The 17,580-nt window shown below is 48.8% G+C and overlaps 1 protein-coding gene across 2 annotated transcripts; it reads left to right on the top strand.

Moving 5' to 3' along the window:
* The first annotated feature begins 5,095 nt into the window (after positions 1-5,095).
* On the top strand, positions 5,096-15,466 carry C1QTNF2 (C1q and TNF related 2). 2 transcript variants are annotated; one of them, XM_072872468.1, is made up of 4 exons: positions 5,096-5,350; positions 11,772-12,020; positions 13,346-13,839; positions 14,622-15,466. In XM_072872468.1, exons 2-4 carry the CDS (start codon positions 11,780-11,782, stop codon positions 14,790-14,792), a joined length of 906 nt encoding a protein of 301 aa, XP_072728569.1. In that variant the 5' UTR covers positions 5,096-5,350; positions 11,772-11,779; the 3' UTR covers positions 14,793-15,466. The 2 variants fall into 2 exon arrangements, with proteins under 2 accessions (XP_072728569.1, XP_072728570.1); XM_072872469.1 differs by having other exon boundaries at positions 13,346-14,762.
* The last annotated feature ends 2,114 nt before the right edge of the window (positions 15,467-17,580 follow it).

The following is a 17,580-nucleotide window of genomic DNA, read 5'->3' as shown; positions in this document are numbered from 1 at the left end:
TGCCAGATGCAACAAAGAAAGAGGCAGAAATATCATTCTAACTTAAACTAGATATTGTACATGAAACAAATTTGTTCACATCTCTTAGATGACCCAACCAGAAACCCACCGGGGTAGTAGATAGTGATGATTTTTGCTTCTGCAAAATGCATTTTGGACCTCAGTGGAACAGAGAAATAAGTCACTTTGCTTAAGAAAAACCTTGCTCAGTGGACACATTAGCAAACCCAAAATTTCTAAGCTACAAAGTCTTAAAAGTAAGTGCAGCAATTCCAAGGCATTTTAGAAATAGCCTCCACCCAGCCACTCATTTGCACTGCATTTGGATCTAAGCACAGCCCTTGGCCCGTGGCTCTGTAATCTCCCACCACATCTCTTAGGAGTGGGACCTTTTTTCAGATGCATTTACTTCCTTAGCACATTTTCACATGCATTTGTTCTTGATTTTTAATATAAAGCTAAGAACTACAAATTTGGCTCCAGCACCACCTCACAGCAGAGTTTTAACCCATTGCTGCTCTTTATTCACAAGCCGCTACAACTTATGCTAACAGTGCATTGGGGAAGTGGATGCTGGAGCGCAAGGCCTGAGGTTGAAGTCGCCTGCTGTCGTGCCCCATCAGCAGGGTGGCTGTCACAGCAGCACAGGTGAAAGAGGAGTTTCCTCGTGCTAGCTTTGCTTCTGGTTCTGCACAAGCCTGGTTGGGAAAGGGTTATGGCATCAGCCTCTGGGCCGCATGAGACCCAGGCCGGGGCAGGAAAATGGTGCCTTCAGCTGGCTTCTGGTTTTGCTCGGCTGTTGCTTCTTGCTTTAACAAGTCTCATGCTGGGCATGTGCAGAAGCAAAAGCACTGGGCTGCAGGTTTTAACCCCGGAGAGGCAGCACAGCCCCACTCATATTTTCTTAATATTTTATGAATAACTGAAAGACCATTTTTAGCAATTTATCAATTCCGTGAGAACAGAAAAGCCAACTGTAATGCAAAATTCTCTGCTTGGAAAGCAGCAGCAGGAGAGGGGATTTTATCTCTCACTATTACTATCTGCACGGACTGTCACTGCTCGCACACAGTGGAAGTAATTTTTCACTCGTCTCTGGGGGCTGCTGCTTTGCCCTGGAGGACAGAGGCACTGTACTGTGACACTGGCAAGTGACATTTGTTGCTGGCTTTTCTGGCTTGGGCAAATGCTGCCCGAGTCCCCAGGTACTGGGATTGCTGCTGCTGCTGATGCTACAGACTCCAGAAGTGGGGCTGGAGTTCTTTGTATTTTGGGAAATATAAGGCATTTTCAGAAGAGTCTTTTCTTGTCTAACTATGTTATTAGATACCTAGGCAGGAGCCAGTTGTGGCAAGTCAAAAAGATTGCTGAATTTCACTTAGAATTAGAAGGTGCATGAGATGAAAGAAAAAAAACCCAACCTTAACACATGTTCTGCGCTGTGCTTGCGGTGGCTCACTGGTGCTTGGGCTGGTTCCCACTTCACTCTTCCTAAAATAAGCTCTATTTATTTTTATCTTAATGGGTTAGGACTGCAGTTCCTAAGTAGAGCTAGTGGTCTCAAGGGCACCCTTTAAGTTTAAACAGAGATTTGACTCATTTTTATGGGGGCTTTTGGAGAGGGACAATCACTCTCTGAAGACTGCTCACAGACTTCCAAACTCCTTTTAGGCAGGGTGATAAAAATTACTCAAATCACCAGTCCACACTAAGCCAGGAGGCCTGTAGGGTAGAAAAATGCTTTTTCCCTCCCATTAGTATCTTCCAGAAAAACCCCCGAAGCACCTACACTCACCTTTGGAGAGAATTGCCATTGCCCAGTGCAATGGGAAAGCTGTATTTTAGGCTGCCTTCAGCCTCTGGGTGAACTGCAGCTATTTTGGCATTTGCTGAGTCATTTGATTTGGTTACAAAGTCGTTGCTGCAAGGTCGGTATCTGTAACAGTAAAATGTGTTAGCGCTCAGAAAGCAAACAAGGGAAAATCCTTCCTTGCTGGGAGGCAGTCCTGTCCTGCTGTCCCGGGGTGGGAGCCGGCGATCGCTCACCTTTAGGCACTCTTGTTTGCACATGCACAGGAGATAGCGGAACTACGATTACACTTTCGACTGTAGGTGCTGGATGATGCACTTTTCCCTTGCTACACGAGCCATGCATTCCCCCAACAAGCTTTACCTAAAGAATGCGAAGCCACAGCGCTGGGGGTACTGGCGGGGGATGCAGACGGGGGACAGGCCCACACCAGCCAGGAGCAGTGCCCAGTCCAGGCGAGGCAGCACCTCCTGGGCTGGTGCGAGGACTGCAAGGGGCGGCATGGGCAGGACGGCTTTGCTGCCGAGGAGGAAGCACCACAACAGGCCCCAGCAGCCCATCCACGGTGGAGACCTGCACCCCCAGTCCTACGCATGTCCCGTGGGGCTCTGCCGAGGCGGACGTCAGCCCGAGCTGGCTCCCCACGCTGCAGCAACGAGCCGCCTTCCCCATGATCAATGGTGAAACCCACATTAGTCACAGCAGGAGGCTTTTGCTAAAAAGTGGGACAGACGGGACTCGATCTCTTGTAACGCTTCCCTGCAATGTCTAGCTGAAAAAAAATGAACTGAGAACCAAGTCTCGGGGCGGCTCTTGTTTCACTGTGAACGGGCAGTTTATTCAACAAAGCGTGCTGCCAAACATGTTCTCCAGCAGAGCAGAGCTGTCTGGGACCCTGAGTGAGCTCGGCTCAGCGTTGCAGCACAGACATATTTTCCATCTGCCTGGCAGGAGCTTCCCAGCGCTGCCTCTCCCCACGCTGCCGAACTAGGTCAGGATCTTGCTGCCTTCAACACGCCGCAGATCCAGGCACAAAATCACTAGTAACTGCAACTTCCCCAGTCACACCTTGAATTGCCCAGCAGGACTGCTGTATTTTCAAGCATCATTTTGTCCCTGGCCCATTTCACACTCATCCCAAAGCCCCAGTGCCCCAGCACAGCTGCCATGGGGCAGGTTTGGGATAAGGATAAGGGCTTTTTCTTCTCAACACTGTTAGTGTCTGAGGAAACCACTATGACTTCCCAGGCCAATCCGACTGGCACCCTGGCAAAGCCCAGAGGACGTTTTCATCTGGTTTCATAAGAAACCTGAGGCAGGACCCACGCACGTGCAATGCCTTGAGCCTTTTGGCTGACTCCAGCCCCACACCCGGGCGGGAGAGGTTCTCCAAGAGAACTGGGTTCCTACAAACAGGCAAAAAGTGAGAATTCATTCACCCCAGTGAAGAACGGCTCTCAGAGCCCGTGTCTGGTGTTGTCCCTGCCTGCGCTGGCCCCAATGCCAGGGGAGCAGTGGGGCTGGGGACAGCTCCCCATGGCCACGCCAGAGCTCTGCAGCCACGTGGCAGCTTTTCTAAAACAGCCCTTATCCCAGTGAAATTTAAGGTGATGATTGCGTGGGTTTGGGGAGGGGGGTTGTTCTCCTGGAGGTTGTTCAATGGCAGGGAACATCGCTGAGCTGTCAGGGAGCTGGGGGCCGGGGTGCCGGCTCTGAAGAAGCTCTGCAGGACCATCAGTACAGCACGAAAACAGCCCTGTGCTTCGTCGGCCAAACATTCCCAACCCTCCCAGGAGCAGCTGAACTGATTAGAGCTCACAAAGCAAACTGTGTACATGCTTCATGTTTACATTGTATCCATTCCCACCATGTTCCAACAGCAAGTGCAGGGAAAAGCAAAAAAAAAAACCAAACCAGCTCCGATAAGGATGAATTCTGGCAGAGTAAGGAATGATACTTCCAGCGTACTCCCAATCAGCTGATAATCTCCACTGAGCAGAAATATTTACTGGCTGGAGAGCAGCAGGACAGGCTCTGGAGCCCTGCCACGGAGCACATGCCTGTCTCAAGCCCCACACAGGATCCTGGCTGGGGCAGAGCAGGGGCCACGGACCCTCAACCAGGACCTGTAGGCTGCAGCCAGGGGCACCAGTGACCCACTCTGCGTGGGGGATGATGGCCCCAGGGCCATTGCTGCCCTCCCGGCAGGGTGATGGGACCCCCACAACCTCCCACACCGCCAGCCTGGGGCACCCCTGGGGCCAGGCTTTATATCTGGGTCATCTCGCCTGTTTAGACTCTTCCCCACTGCTCCCTTAAAAAGATGAGTCTGGTCCGTACCAACCCCAGCAGCATCACAGAGCATCCTGCAAAGTGGGGAGGGAGGGCAGGGGTGGGCAGCGGGGGAGTGGGGTCAGGAAACTCTTCAACCCCCATTCATCTCGCTGCACCTCTGCACCTCCCCGGGGGCTGTTAGGGAAGCACTGTCAATATTGAGAGTTGCAAGGCATTTGCAAATTCTGTGTTTAATGGGCTGGCATAAGCTGGGATATCAACACTGCTCAGACCTATAACACCATGACTTGCTGCAGCGGAGAAACAAGAAGGGACAGGGATTTACTGTGACTCCACACTTCTGTGTTGGCAGAGCTAAAGCTGAACTCTGGCTTCAGACACTGCTTCTGGTGTTACTGCCTTACCTTAAGCAATTGCTGGGGGTTTTGTAATTACTTTGCAAGCATAAAACAAAATCCCAACCCTTTCCAAAGACAGAAGCATTCCCATTCCTGCCCTGACATGCCTATGGCAAAGTCTCTGTGTTTGGTCTTGCACATCCACCTGAAGCAGTGCTGAGGTACATGCAGTTTCCTCTCAAAATTTGCATTTGCAAAGCTGCTGCTTCACAACCACGTCCTTTAATTCAAGCCTGGAGTGATATGCCATTACGTGTTTGTCTAATTTGTTTTAGAAGAGAGTTTCCACCCTTAGGACAAGATTTGCTTCCCTTGCTAATGCTTCAGGATCAAGTGTCAAAGTTGTTCCCTAGTTTGATCTGCATTACCCGTCCTCTTACAAATTCTGCTTGCGCAGGCAGCAGCTACAGCAGAGAGGGGCAGAATTGGTCAGAAATGATCCAGGCAACTCCTGAGCCTTTCCTACAAGACTGCAAGGGAGACAGAGAAAGGCAAAAGCTCCCCAAGCACCAAGCACTTTCCAGCCATATGTGCGTAAAAATTTCTTCCCATGCCACGTGACAGAGGAAGAGGCGCAGACCCATTACACAATAATAAAAATATGCCTTTGGCAACATTGAGCCAAAACCTGGAACTGCTGCAGGAAGCTAGCAATCTGCACAAAAAGGAGTAAAACGTTAATAAAAAAGAAAGACCGAAGTCAATATTGCACGCTCCTCAGAAGGAAGCTGCTGCGGCAGGACGGGGCTTGGGCTCTGCGCGTGACAGCCATCTGCAGCAAAACATCTGCTTGAAATCGTGTAGGTTTCCAGTGCCTGTCAAGATCTCACTGAAGAGATTAGTCTTGGTGAGTAGATTCACTTTTCCTTTTTTTTTTTCTCTTTCCTCTTAACCTTAACTTCGAAAACTTACCAAATAAGGTCTAAATCATTGAGCACTCAGGTTTCCAGTGCCTGCACAGCAATCCATAAAGGCAACAGTTGCCAGTTAGAAGAAATACTCCAGGAAGGAAACACCCCTTAGACTTTTGCTGGGAGCAGCCACCTTGTACAGCCGAAACCGCAGCCTCTCCCTTCGCTCTGGCACTGATCGGCAGCTTCTGTAACAGGGCTTTAGCTCGGGGCTAGGAAAGGTTTGCCACAGGCATCCCTGGCTGCCTAAAGCCAAGACGGTGATGCAGGTTCAGGCACAGATGCATCGCTCTCCTTTATCTCCTTTGACATTGCTTTGTGCAATACCAGATAACAGATCAAACTCATATTTGGTATAACTATTTCACTGGCTTATATCAGAAATTAAATACATCTATTTCAGCTGCTGTCACCGGCAGCACACCTTACTTTATCTAAATCAGCCCTGTGCGCCCAAGGGCTCCTTGTGCTTCCACCCCAGGGATGCCGCAGGGCAACCACCAGAGCTGAGAATTAGGCTCACGGGGATAATGATTATTTTGAAGACTAATTAAGATGCCTTGAGGTACACTGGGAAATTGTGAAGCAGGAAGATGGTTGTTTTGTTTAAGAAAGCCTCTAGTATTGGAAGGAAACAGAGTAGAAAGTCACCGTCGTTTGTTCGCTGCTGGGTCCCCTCTCGGGCTATCAGACCATCCTGCTCCTCCCTCTCTCCAAGCAGCAGTTCCCCCCAGACTCCCTCCTTTTCTCTCCCCCACTGCGCTTTTCCTCCCCACCGCATGGCACAGGGTCTCCCTGGCCAAAAATCACCATCTGGCCACTGCGCGTGCCACCAAACCACCCCACATCTGGAAAATCCTCAGGGATTTTTCCCTCTGATGGGATTTCAGCCCAGCTGCCCTGTAAGCACCAGAAAGTACAACTGATCCTTCATGCCTGGGACTCACTCTTACAGGCAAAATATTTTCTTACAGAAACACCTTTTTAATGCATACAGATCTATAGAATTGGTCTGGCTTCTTAACTGTGACGTGGCTCAGGAAGCTCACCTGCAGCAGGGCTGGGATGAGGGTGGTCGCACAGGGGCTTGCAGGAGCCACGTGGAGCAGGGATGTTGTGGCAGCCAAAGCTATAGGGGAGACATGGCAAGAGATGTGTCCCCCACACCCCTGCCTGTGAGGCCCCTCCAGCAGCAGCAAGCCCGTCCCACACTGCAGCAGCCAGCAGAAAGGGGAGCTGCAGGTCGGGACTGGGGGCTGCAAGGAGCCCTGTGGGGACACAGCTCCTAGGGATGGAGGCTCTCAGGTGAGAGAGTGATGCGCTGTAGCTCTGGCGACAAGGAGCATGCACAGAAAAGCTATTAGAGAGCATGGGTTTGCAGTCCCCCTGCACAGATGCTCCATGTGCTACAGAAGCTCATGGGGTGCTCAAGTTTCAGCATGGAGGGGTTGGGTTCAAATCGTGCTGAGTGTACAAGTGTCTGCTTCAAATGGGCTGGTTAGGGCAGCTGGGGAGTCAGGCAGCCCACCCGCTCCCAGCATTTGTTGATCCTGAGGAAAGCGAAGCCCCAGCCTCCCCTCCCCAGCCCCTGCGGCAAGGAGAGCCAGGGCATGGGGCAGCCTCTGCCAAGGGCCTGAGCTCCAGCAGGAAGAGAAGGACCCACTGAAGCAACGAGCGATGACAACAAAATGTCCTAAAACAGAAAGCGGGTGTCAGGTAAAGGCCAAGGGGCAGAGTCAGAACATCCCGTTTCAGACACATGCTTGCTTTGAGTCATTCATTACATTGTATTATGTAATTATAGTGAAGGCCACTAAACACATGGCTCGTTAGGAAGAGAGAAGCCAGTAAATGCTCAGCTCTGCATGTACCACGCTTGCAACTCAGAGATGCTCTATCTTTATTGCTTTATTTGCCCTGAGGTATTTTCTATAAAGGTGTGTTCCAGCTCTAAGATTCAGGAGTGAACATTTTCCAAAATCATCCCCTTCCTGGTTTGCTTGCTGACAAGTATTCCCCAGAATTAGCTGGTGGGGATCCACAGCACAGTTTGACAGACTACATTGATCTCAGGGGATGCCTTGGACCCACAGCAGCAATTTCCATTGATTCAGCTGAAGGGCACAGGGAATCATTGTCTCTCAAACCCAGCTGATGGACACCTGTCACTCCACCTATCTGCCTCATCCTTCCACCTCAGGGCACAGACATTTGCAGCACATTTTGGAGTCCCTCTCCTCTCTGACTGGGTGGAGGTTTGACCCAGCTATGATCAGAACATGAGGCCTCAGCCAGAGCCTACCTAGCATCTGGGAGCTCAAAGGGTCTTTTCTTCAAGACCTTCTACCTCAGAGCAACTCAGTGCTGCCCTTCTCCATCACATGCCCACCACAAGCTGCACCATCTCCTGAGCCCAAGGGCTTGGTCTTCTTCGACTGAGCAACCTAGAAAGCACCATTGCTGCTAAATATTTCAGAAGACATCATTTCAGAGTGACTCAATGGATGGATAGGTTATTTTTAAGTATTGGGAAGAAAAGCATTTCTGCATGCATGAGATTTCGCCCATCACCAACATGCTGTCACTGAGGGAGAGGCACTCCACACCTGGTGCTCTGGCCCAAGCTTGGCACCAACATGCTTGATAACCTCAAGCATAGTCCTGGTGCTCCAGGCTCTGCTGGGGAGAAGCTGGGGCATGGCAGCCCTAAGCCCTGGCCAGCCATGCCTATGCTGTGGACATCTGAGCTAGCTTGTTTAAGTGAAGCTGGTCCATTTTCTTTTCCCATGCTGAAATCAGTGCCCGATACCGGTGTGCTCTCCACAGGTGCTGAAGAGCTGAACATTTGCATTTCAGTGGCAGGTATAAACTACAGCCATCGCCCAGTCCCCACGCTCAGTCAGATGACGCAGGATCTCCTCTCCTTCCTAAGCAGTCCTCCACCACCAGTCAGCTCTCGTAACCCCCTGGGCATGGTGCACACACCCACACAACAGGCGTCAGTCGTAGCCAAAAGGTCTCCAAACCCCTATTAACAAAGGCATTAATTAAAATGTCACTAGGAAAGTAAGACCTCAGCTGAAACCATGCTGCATGGCCTCCAGTGCCAGGCCTGCCTCCCGTACTGCGGAAAGATGCTGATCTGTTTCCAATTTGCTTTTTGGAGCTCATCGTACATTCTACATAGAGAAACAATTTTCCTTTTAAGGTGGAACAGCACAAGGTTTGTTTTCTTTCAAAGAGATTTCTTTAAGAGGCTATTTATAGATCCTCTTGTGAATGTGACTGTGCTTTGCATCCCACACACACTGCTGTGATGTGGGATGAAATGTTCTTGTGGAGCCGTTAATTAACACCGACTCGGGAGCTGCGCCAGCACACAGCTCCAGGTAGTCAAATATTCTCCGTCTATCCAAGTATCGGTACTACAAAACTCCCAGCCTTGGGGTATTTTGTGTTTGCCACTTTTTATCCCATCAGGTCAACTAGCTGGGTTGTCTGAAGGTAATAGAAGTACTTATGGTAAGAAACTTTAAGAGAAGGAGCTGCCCTCCTGCCCTGTACTCACTCTTGCCTGTTTCTTCTCCACATGAAGCAGTCCCAGCTTTTTTCCAGGTTATGCTCCACAATGACATTTTTCCTTGCCACAACTTAGTGTCATCCACCTCCAGACGCCTCTCACTTCTCTTCTGCCCCATTTGAGGTGGTTACTGGGAAGCAGGGATGTAGCTTTCCTTGGGATCTCCCCACTCCGCAGGCATTTTAACATTTTGTTTCCCTTTCTGTGAACTGAGAGCCTTTATTCAACTGCCCACATTAATACTGGTTGGTGATTTCCATCTCACAAGGCCATTAAACTGACACCTTTCACTAGCATCAAATAAACTTAGGTATAAGAAATCCAAAAGAGAGCTGAAGAACAAAATGGCTTAGCAGCTGAATCCAGCCCAGAGATCTGTTTTGCATTTCCCACTCCTCTGCATGTTCTTAATTATACATATCGCAGAACTGGGAGGCTCCCACTCAGCCTTAATAGGTAGCATATTGCTCGCTGGATTTGGAGCATGTAATATGCATTTCCACCCCCTTCTGGAGCCGATACCAGGATGAGAGTGCTAAGGCCAACATGAAATTTATCCAATACTTTAAGCATCTTATTTCCAGTGCAGGAGTTAAACATAACACTACTGGGGAGATGCTAAAGCCTCCTGGTATTTGACTTAATGATGTCAAGCAGGACCTTGCCTGACCAAAAGGCCACCGACAGATTGAAAGGTCTGGAATATCCCAGCTCATCTTCTATTGCATCTGTGCTTAACTACAAATTTGCTTCAGCACCAAATCTTGAAGGCAATATGTGAAAGGCAGTTTGCTTGCTTTTCAATCCTCACTTACATTCTGTATTTTGTTAGCAGGACTTCGGGATGTGATAAGAAAGCCCACGCAGATGGATGATTCTTGTAAAATATTTAACCCCCTACTGTCAGAGGTAGCTCTAATAAGGGAAAAGACTAAATTTCATAGGAGTCTTTTCCATCAAATAAGAGTGTGCACCTCTTAGCCCGTGGGTAGGAGTTGTATTAAAGTGATACATGGCTAATTCCTTTAAAAAAGCAAAAAAAATTCCTTTAAAAAAGCCAAATCCTTTGGCTTTAGCTTCATCTCTCCTGATCAAAGAGCTACCAAGCAAACAGTGAACCAGCCACAGATTTGTATGGGGCAGTTTTAGGCTTCGTGTCTCATTTCTCCAAGGGCTACTCCAGCTACAGAAGCTGAAAGAAAGAAATTGGGCCAGGGGATGCCTTTCATCCCCCAACCAGCTTGTTTCCATATTCATACAACTGGAAAAGAGCCCAACTCCATCAGCATCTCCCCTCAGCCCATGGTCAGTGCCCACCAGGGAGCACCAGCCCTGCTGGGGAGCTGGTGGCCATGGCCATAACCTCCCTCACTGGCAGAGCAAAGGGAGGAAAAAGTCCTCAGCCCGGGCATAAGGAGGCCTTCTGTTCTGGGGAGGGGATGGCAGGAGCACCTTTACCCATGGGTAGTCAGAAACTGATACCATAGGGGAAATTCTCTTTTTTACTATATCTGTAACCATGTGCAGAACCCAAATTCTATTTTAAATGCTTCTAATACCCAGAGTGTCAGGTGGGTCATGCATGAAGATGGGCTCTTATCAATCAGCCTGATTTTGAGCATCTTCTCTAAGCTGCTGATACATCTGAGCACTATTTCAAGATGCAGTGGAGTTACTCAGGAGCTGCACATGGACCATAGCTATTTGCAAACAGCTCCATGCGCAGACATCCAGAGGGATATTTTACTGTGTAATAACTGCTCTGTATCATTAGCAGGTTCATGGGAATAGCTTTATTCCAGAAATTATTTTCCATCGCTATTTCCCCATCCAGGAGTGGAGTGAGACAAGCCCAGGAGGCTCAGTCTCCCGCTGTGAATGAAGGCAGAGCCTCGGATGCTCCAAAAAAGCCCTTGGCATTTGCTATACTTAAAGCAATGGCTTACTTTACAGAGCCAGGAGACAAACAACAGCCAGGGTTTTAACAGTTACCTTTCTTTCCAAGGTGAATGCTAGTAACAGACATAAAGCCTGAGCTACTGCCCCCCCCCGAGAGGCAGGTCAGCACGGCGAGAGGAGAGCAGGGCAGAGGCTGCAGCAGGGCTGGTCACGGCCGCAGAGGCGGCTGCACCCCGACACTGAGCCAGAGACTTGGTGGGCAATTCGGCTGCAGGTTGTGCAGTGCCGTGCAGCCGAGCTGCCATGAGGAACCGGACATTCTCAGCTAGCTAAGAGGCTCCATTCGTACTGTCAGGCAAAACGCAGTAAGGACTGCCTTGGCCCAAAGCCTCCGCAAGCCCGTCTTCTAAATTCAGCCCCGCATCACACGATGGGTTTTGTGCTTGGTAAGAAACCCCAGTGACCCAGTTGCAGGGCAGGTCTTACTGGGGAAGTTTACACCAAAACCCTTTCTCCTTCCTCCACTCTGCTAGTCCCGAGCAGCTGCTTTCTGCACCCCTCTGCCATCGCTACTTTTGTTTCCGGAGAAAGGAGGCCCAGAGAACAAAACAAAACGAGGGATGGCCACAGATACAGGCTTAGAGAAGAGCAAGTCTGAAAAAAATATTGGTCAGACCTAGAAAACTCCATGAGCCAAATCCTTGAATTCATGTCACACCAAAACAAACAGCTCCCCCACCCTGCCAAAAAGAGCCCAATTATCTCCCATTTTCATGCAAGTCTCTACAATGCACTGTCCCGGTGGAGGCGATACCACCGTACCCACACAAGTGGTAGCCAACCACACGTAACAGCCACGTCCCATCTCCTTTTTACAGGCTGCGCCATGATCTCCGCTGTCCTCCTCCTCTGGACTGTGCCCTGTGTGGCAAACCACATCCTCGGGGGCTTTGCCAAGGGAGCGCTGCAGGAAGGTCCCCAGCTGGCGTGCAGCCTGCCGGGACCCCCCGGGCCACCCGGCCCCCCCGGCGCACCCGGGGCTCCAGGGACGGTGGGCAGGATGGGCTTCCCGGGCAAAGATGGCAAGGATGGCAAGGATGGGGATAAAGGCGAGCACGGTGATGAAGGTAAGAGAAAAGCGCTTCTTAACACAGCAAGGGTAAAATGTAAAAGCAATAGTGCAACAGCCCAGTTAACCTGTCACCCCAAATCTGAGCCCCAGGACAGACAACATCTCATAGGAAACTCTTCTAGAAATTTCCACTCTGCCCCCTCCAGCATCTCACACTTGTCAGCTTCTGCCAGGAGGGTTCAGACTCGCATCATTTGCTGATAGCATCTTAATGCTGTATGCAATTCCTATTGGCTTCATTTTGTTATGAAGTGAGATTTTCCCTGTTCTGATAGATGCTCTCTAGATGAGACAAAGTGGTGGTCTCTGACTCCTGCTCTCAAGCGAAGCAAAGTCAGGTGAAAAAATTATTTGCTCCCCGGAGCACTCTAGCTGGGTGACAGGCTGACCATGCTCAATTTAAATCAAAGCAAACAACAACCCTTCTTTAATCCTGAGGTGGGGCTCTCCTTTAGATCCAGCCTTACAGTCAGTAAGCATCAGGACCAGCTATGGTGAGAAAACAGTGATTTCCCATTGCCACACTAGAGTGCACTCCTGATTCAGCGTAACACCGGCGTGCCAAAGCTGCATCTTATTCTCTTCTCCCACCCCCAAAACAGGGAATCTGGAGAACAGGTTTCCACCCACAGCTGCATTTAAATCTAGTCTTGCTACAGCAGGTCAAGAGACAGGGTACAAATCCCCATGAATTTGTCTTATATCAGACACTACTGCAATCAGCAGTAATCAGCAGTTGCAGCATCACAGTGACAGCCCAACTCACTTCCCATCTCAAGGCAGTCCCTGCACTGGCTGTCTTCTGGTTCATGACGGGTTCATCCCCCAACTAGGCTGGGCTTTTTACTACACCTAGAATTATTTTTTTTTTTTTAAACAACAGTTTCATGTTAAATGTAAAAAAAAAAAAAAAAACGAGACAGGAGATTAAAAGTACCCCATCTGCTCACAGCTTGGTTCCAAAAGCTTCACAAATCTGTCCCACTCCTGGAAAACCCAAACATTTAAAGCTTGTTATTGGCCAGCTTTATAATTAATTACTCCTTTTTCTCAAGTGAGTCAGATAATAGAACCAGCCTTTTGGTTCTTAAAAGGGACAGACTGTCCTGCTCCCGAGTCCCATTGTTATCATGCCAACCACCTACCTAACATGGTTAGTCAGGTCTGACAGATGTCCAGCCCCAGGTGGTATTTCATCAGGATTCTCACCAGCAAAGTTTCCCTTCTAAATGAAAATATACCACTGCAACGATACAACCCCTTTCCACTTGCCATATCATCTCTTTCACTGAAAAATTTACAAGGTTGTTTGTCTTTTAGGTCCACGAGGCAGAACAGGAAACCCCGGCAAGCCAGGACCAAAGGGTAAAGCAGGAGCTATTGGCAAGGCAGGCCCACGAGGGCCCAAGGGTTTAAAGGGTAATCCTGGAAAAAATGGGGCACCAGGAAAGAAAGGGCCCAAAGGGAACAAGGGCGAGACTGGGATGCCAGGACCCTGCACCTGTAACGCCAACAAAGCCAAATCTGCCTTCTCCGTGGCAGTCTCAAAGAGCTACCCAAGAGAAAGGTTGCCCATCAAATTTGACAGGATCCTGATGAACGAGGGAGGACATTACAATGCTTCCAGTGGGAAATTTATATGCGGCATCCCAGGTATTTACTACTTTACTTATGATATCACTTTGGCCAACAAACATCTGGCCATTGGCTTGGTCCACAATGGGCAGTACCGGATCAAGACTTTTGATGCCAACACTGGGAACCATGATGTTGCCTCTGGATCAACCATCCTCTCTCTGAAGCAGGAGGATGAGGTATGGCTGCAGATCTTTTACTCAGAACAAAATGGGCTCTTTTATGATCCCTACTGGACAGACAGCTTATTTACTGGCTTCCTGATATATCCTGATCAAGATTATCTCAATGAAATATAGGATAAGAAACTAGCCTGTGGGAAAAAATAGGAAATGCATGAGACCTCAGTCCAGCAAAGTGTAGCCTGTACATGAACATGGGTGGGATTATCATACGATTCCACATTTTTGGCGCTAACAGCCTGTATTGGCTATTTAAATATTTACTGGATGTCATCAACTAGTCCACAGGGTACCAAGACCAGTAGGACTCACCTTTAAGCAGCCTTATGAATCTCTAAATCTCAAAGCCACCCATTATGTTTTCCGTGATGATTCCAACAAACCATGGACATGTAACTCAAATACTGCAGAATTTTTTGCAGAATGCTTTGATAATTTTATTATTATTATGAAGCATGGAGACCAGCAACCATTTTCTGAAAGCTGAGCTCAGAAGTGCCATTGATGCTGGAGATTGTACCACTGCGCCGCCTCCCTCTACACCCCATAATAGTAATAATCCTTGTTAATACAGAGTTACACTTTACCAGCTACCTAAGAGTCAGGAAGTTGTCAGCTAAAGTTATAAAAGTAAGAGTAGCTCTCAGCCTCATCAAAGCAGTACTAATAAGCAAAGGCATCGGTCTAAATAGGAAATTACACAAAAGAGAGGTCTCATTTTTAAGGTTAAAGGTAAGACTCCTCGTAAGACTGTTGCACTGAGCACTGGCATTTCTCAGATTTCAGCCTCGATATACCAGCGCTGGAGTCCTGTGTCTGGTTTCAGACAAGTGTTGGTAAGCTGTGACCAGAGCCTGAACTGGACTGTGCAAGCTGAATACCTGTGGGCCCCCGAGCCACGGTGGAGGATGAACTTTGCAGATAAGACTCAACTGTCAAAGACAGCATGAACCTTCATTCCAGAAACAGATTCATTAATAACCCCCTCCCTTCATCCCTGCCAGCTTTTGCTGGAAGGGGATACTTGTGGTGCTGCTGAGATCCCCCTCAAGGGCTTAATGCTACAGCTAGACCCTATCTTACTGCTGCTTTGCTTTTTTGATGTTGTATGTCAAATGTTACAGATGTTCCAAAATCAATGTTTTGGTTCTAAACTGTATGGAAAAAAACCCAGAAAAGTCAAAAGCTGAACTTTCGCTCAGTTGAGCTTTTTGCTTTTGCTAAGCTGAGCTTAGCAATTTTTTTTCCTCCTCTGCATCAGCTGACGCAGGGACATGCTCTAAAATGGTTCGCTATTACCAGAGCAAAGAGTTCTCCTGCCATAAAGCCACTCAGCCTGGCTGCCTTGCCCCAGGGTGTCCAGAAGTCCTGTAACACAGAGGTCTCTGTCTCAGTAGCCAGATGGAAGGAGTCTCTTCCTTGCTATCAGATGCGTCCTCTTGGTTTCCAGTTTTTCATCTCCTTTATCACTTGGTGAAGACTCCCATGAACTCTAGCTCCTCTAATCCTCATATTTAGGCATTGAAGGGATATCCCATAAGAACAAATTTTTTTTTTTTTCAATCTTACTTTTACAAGTCAAAATATTTGCATGATTTTCGTGAACTACAGTAATTGTGTTATATCTTACAAAAATGTTTTCAAATACATTTTATAAAATAAATCTGAACAAAAGTACTGCTGGAATAGTCTTGATATTTAGAAAAGTGGTTTCCCAGAAGGTATTTCAAAACTGTGTTACAGATTCCACAGACACTGTTGGGTTTAGCGACGGATTTTGTAGGGGCTGGTGCCACAGGAGTATTTCCCTCCTCCCAGCCCAGCAAGCTGGGGAACGCACAGAGTTTTCTACTCTCTGTGCAAGGAAACCTGCAAGGTGGAAGAGTAGGATCTGCCTGTTCCCCTGAAGCTGCTCACCCAGACGGCAGGTGTCCTTTCCCTGGCAGGGGTTGCTCAGATAATATATTTCTCTTTCCAAACCTCCCTCATTTAGGGTGTCCTGGGGTGCATTTGCAGGCAGCCTTCCAAAGGCAGCAGCAGTTCAAGGATTGCATTTCTCCCTCAATGCCCAGCCCCTGACTCCCACCCTGACAGCCCAGGAGCCCAGCGGGGGAAATAACTGCTTTTTGGCTGAGCTGAGGTGCATGCAGGTCTCTACAGGTCCCGACACAGGTCCCCCAGCAACTGTACATGTTAGGGGCAGCTCAGGGGAGGTGGTGGGACACATGGGAGGATGTTGCCTCTCCACAACGCCACCCAGCTGTGCTGCACCCAAAAGGGAAATTACATAGTACAGCTTTAATTAATCCAGTAGCTCTCTCAGCCCACTGCTGCCAGAAGACAGAGACCTAGCTTCCCTCCTCAGTTCTTCCCCCTTGATTCAGTGCATTACCCATCCCCAAAAGTGGGTATTTTGGGGGTGGGGTTTTTTATTGTTTGGGTTTTATTTGTAGTCAAGTTAGTTCTTCCCTGATTTTATGAGCTGAACCCACTTGGCACCAGGCAGGTACCAGAGCTGGAAGGGGATGGGAGAGCCCCACAGGGAATAAGCCTGAGAAGAGGAGGGTGGAGGGGAAGCAGCAGTGAGCAATTAGATCAGCTCAGCCCCTCAGTCTTCCCTTGTTATCTCCAGAGAAGGCCCCAGCAGGGAGTGTTTCCTCCCGGTGTCAGCCTTCTCAGGGGGACAGAAGCTGGTTTTCCCAGATGAGAAACAAGGGAAGTTATTAACTGTCTGGCAAAGCATCCTTTTTATTCTAGTGAAAAGAAAAACATGCAAATGAGTCTTTTATGTCTGGAATATCAAAATGCGAATTATAAAGAAAACCACTGACCCCCCGCTGAGTGCTCAGTACAGTAGCACTTGCTTTCAGTTTGGGGCTACGAGGTCCTTCCCGCAGGAGCAGCGCCGGACTCTGGCTCCAGCCTGCTCCTGTCCACCCTCGGGAACTGCCCCGGCCGCCCCACCAGGTCACGGTGCTGCCCGCTGCGCTGCACAGCTCAACCCCAGCCCCGGGCATCTGCTGCCATCGAGGACTCAGAGCAAGGGAAAACACAAACCAATAAAATATAGCAGGCAAGAGGGAGAGGAACAGCTTCTCCAGATCGTTTAACCTCCCACTGCGCTGAAGTCATTTAAACATACCACATCACAAGTATTTCTGTGAGAGAGGCATGAGTGTTTGAAGGGATACATGTGGGTTCCTCTTGCACAGGTTCCTCTAGAAAAGATGAATTTCCTCTTAGGATGCCTTAAGAGCAACTTGCATGCTGAACAAAATGTCTCCATGAAGCCCAATCCTGCAAGAACAATCATCTCAAGCAGCTGTGGGCTCCCCTCCTCCTGCCTCACCCAGGAGAGGAGGGAGGGAAGGGCAGCTGCCAAGGTACAAGTGTCTCTGGGTCACTACAGGGCCAATCGTTGAAATACTAGAAGCGAGGAAAAACCCCACACGAAACTCAAAATGACTGGCTTAGACTTTGGAGAATTTTAAAAATAACACATTCTGGCTTGCTCCTGCACCTTCAGGCTGCATTTTGGTTTGCGCTGCCATTGTCCTCCCGCCAAGCAGTTATTTACTTTGTTTTTAAACCAAAACAGAGATTTACATAAAGTCTCTTTATTCCAGAAACACAAAGTTTCTGGAAAAACACCAAATAAAGAGCTCTGGCTTTCACAGCCAAGCTGTCTCAAGAGAGCACCACTCCCATGCAGGCAGCTCGCCCCAGCCCAGGCAGCTG

Source organism: Ciconia boyciana, chromosome 9 (assembly GCF_034638445.1).
Source record: "Ciconia boyciana chromosome 9, ASM3463844v1, whole genome shotgun sequence".
In the NCBI taxonomy this organism is placed as follows: Eukaryota; Metazoa; Chordata; class Aves; order Ciconiiformes; family Ciconiidae; genus Ciconia; species Ciconia boyciana.
The sequence above is the reverse complement of the archived record's forward strand: the minus strand, read 5'-3'. Positions and strand labels throughout refer to the sequence as shown.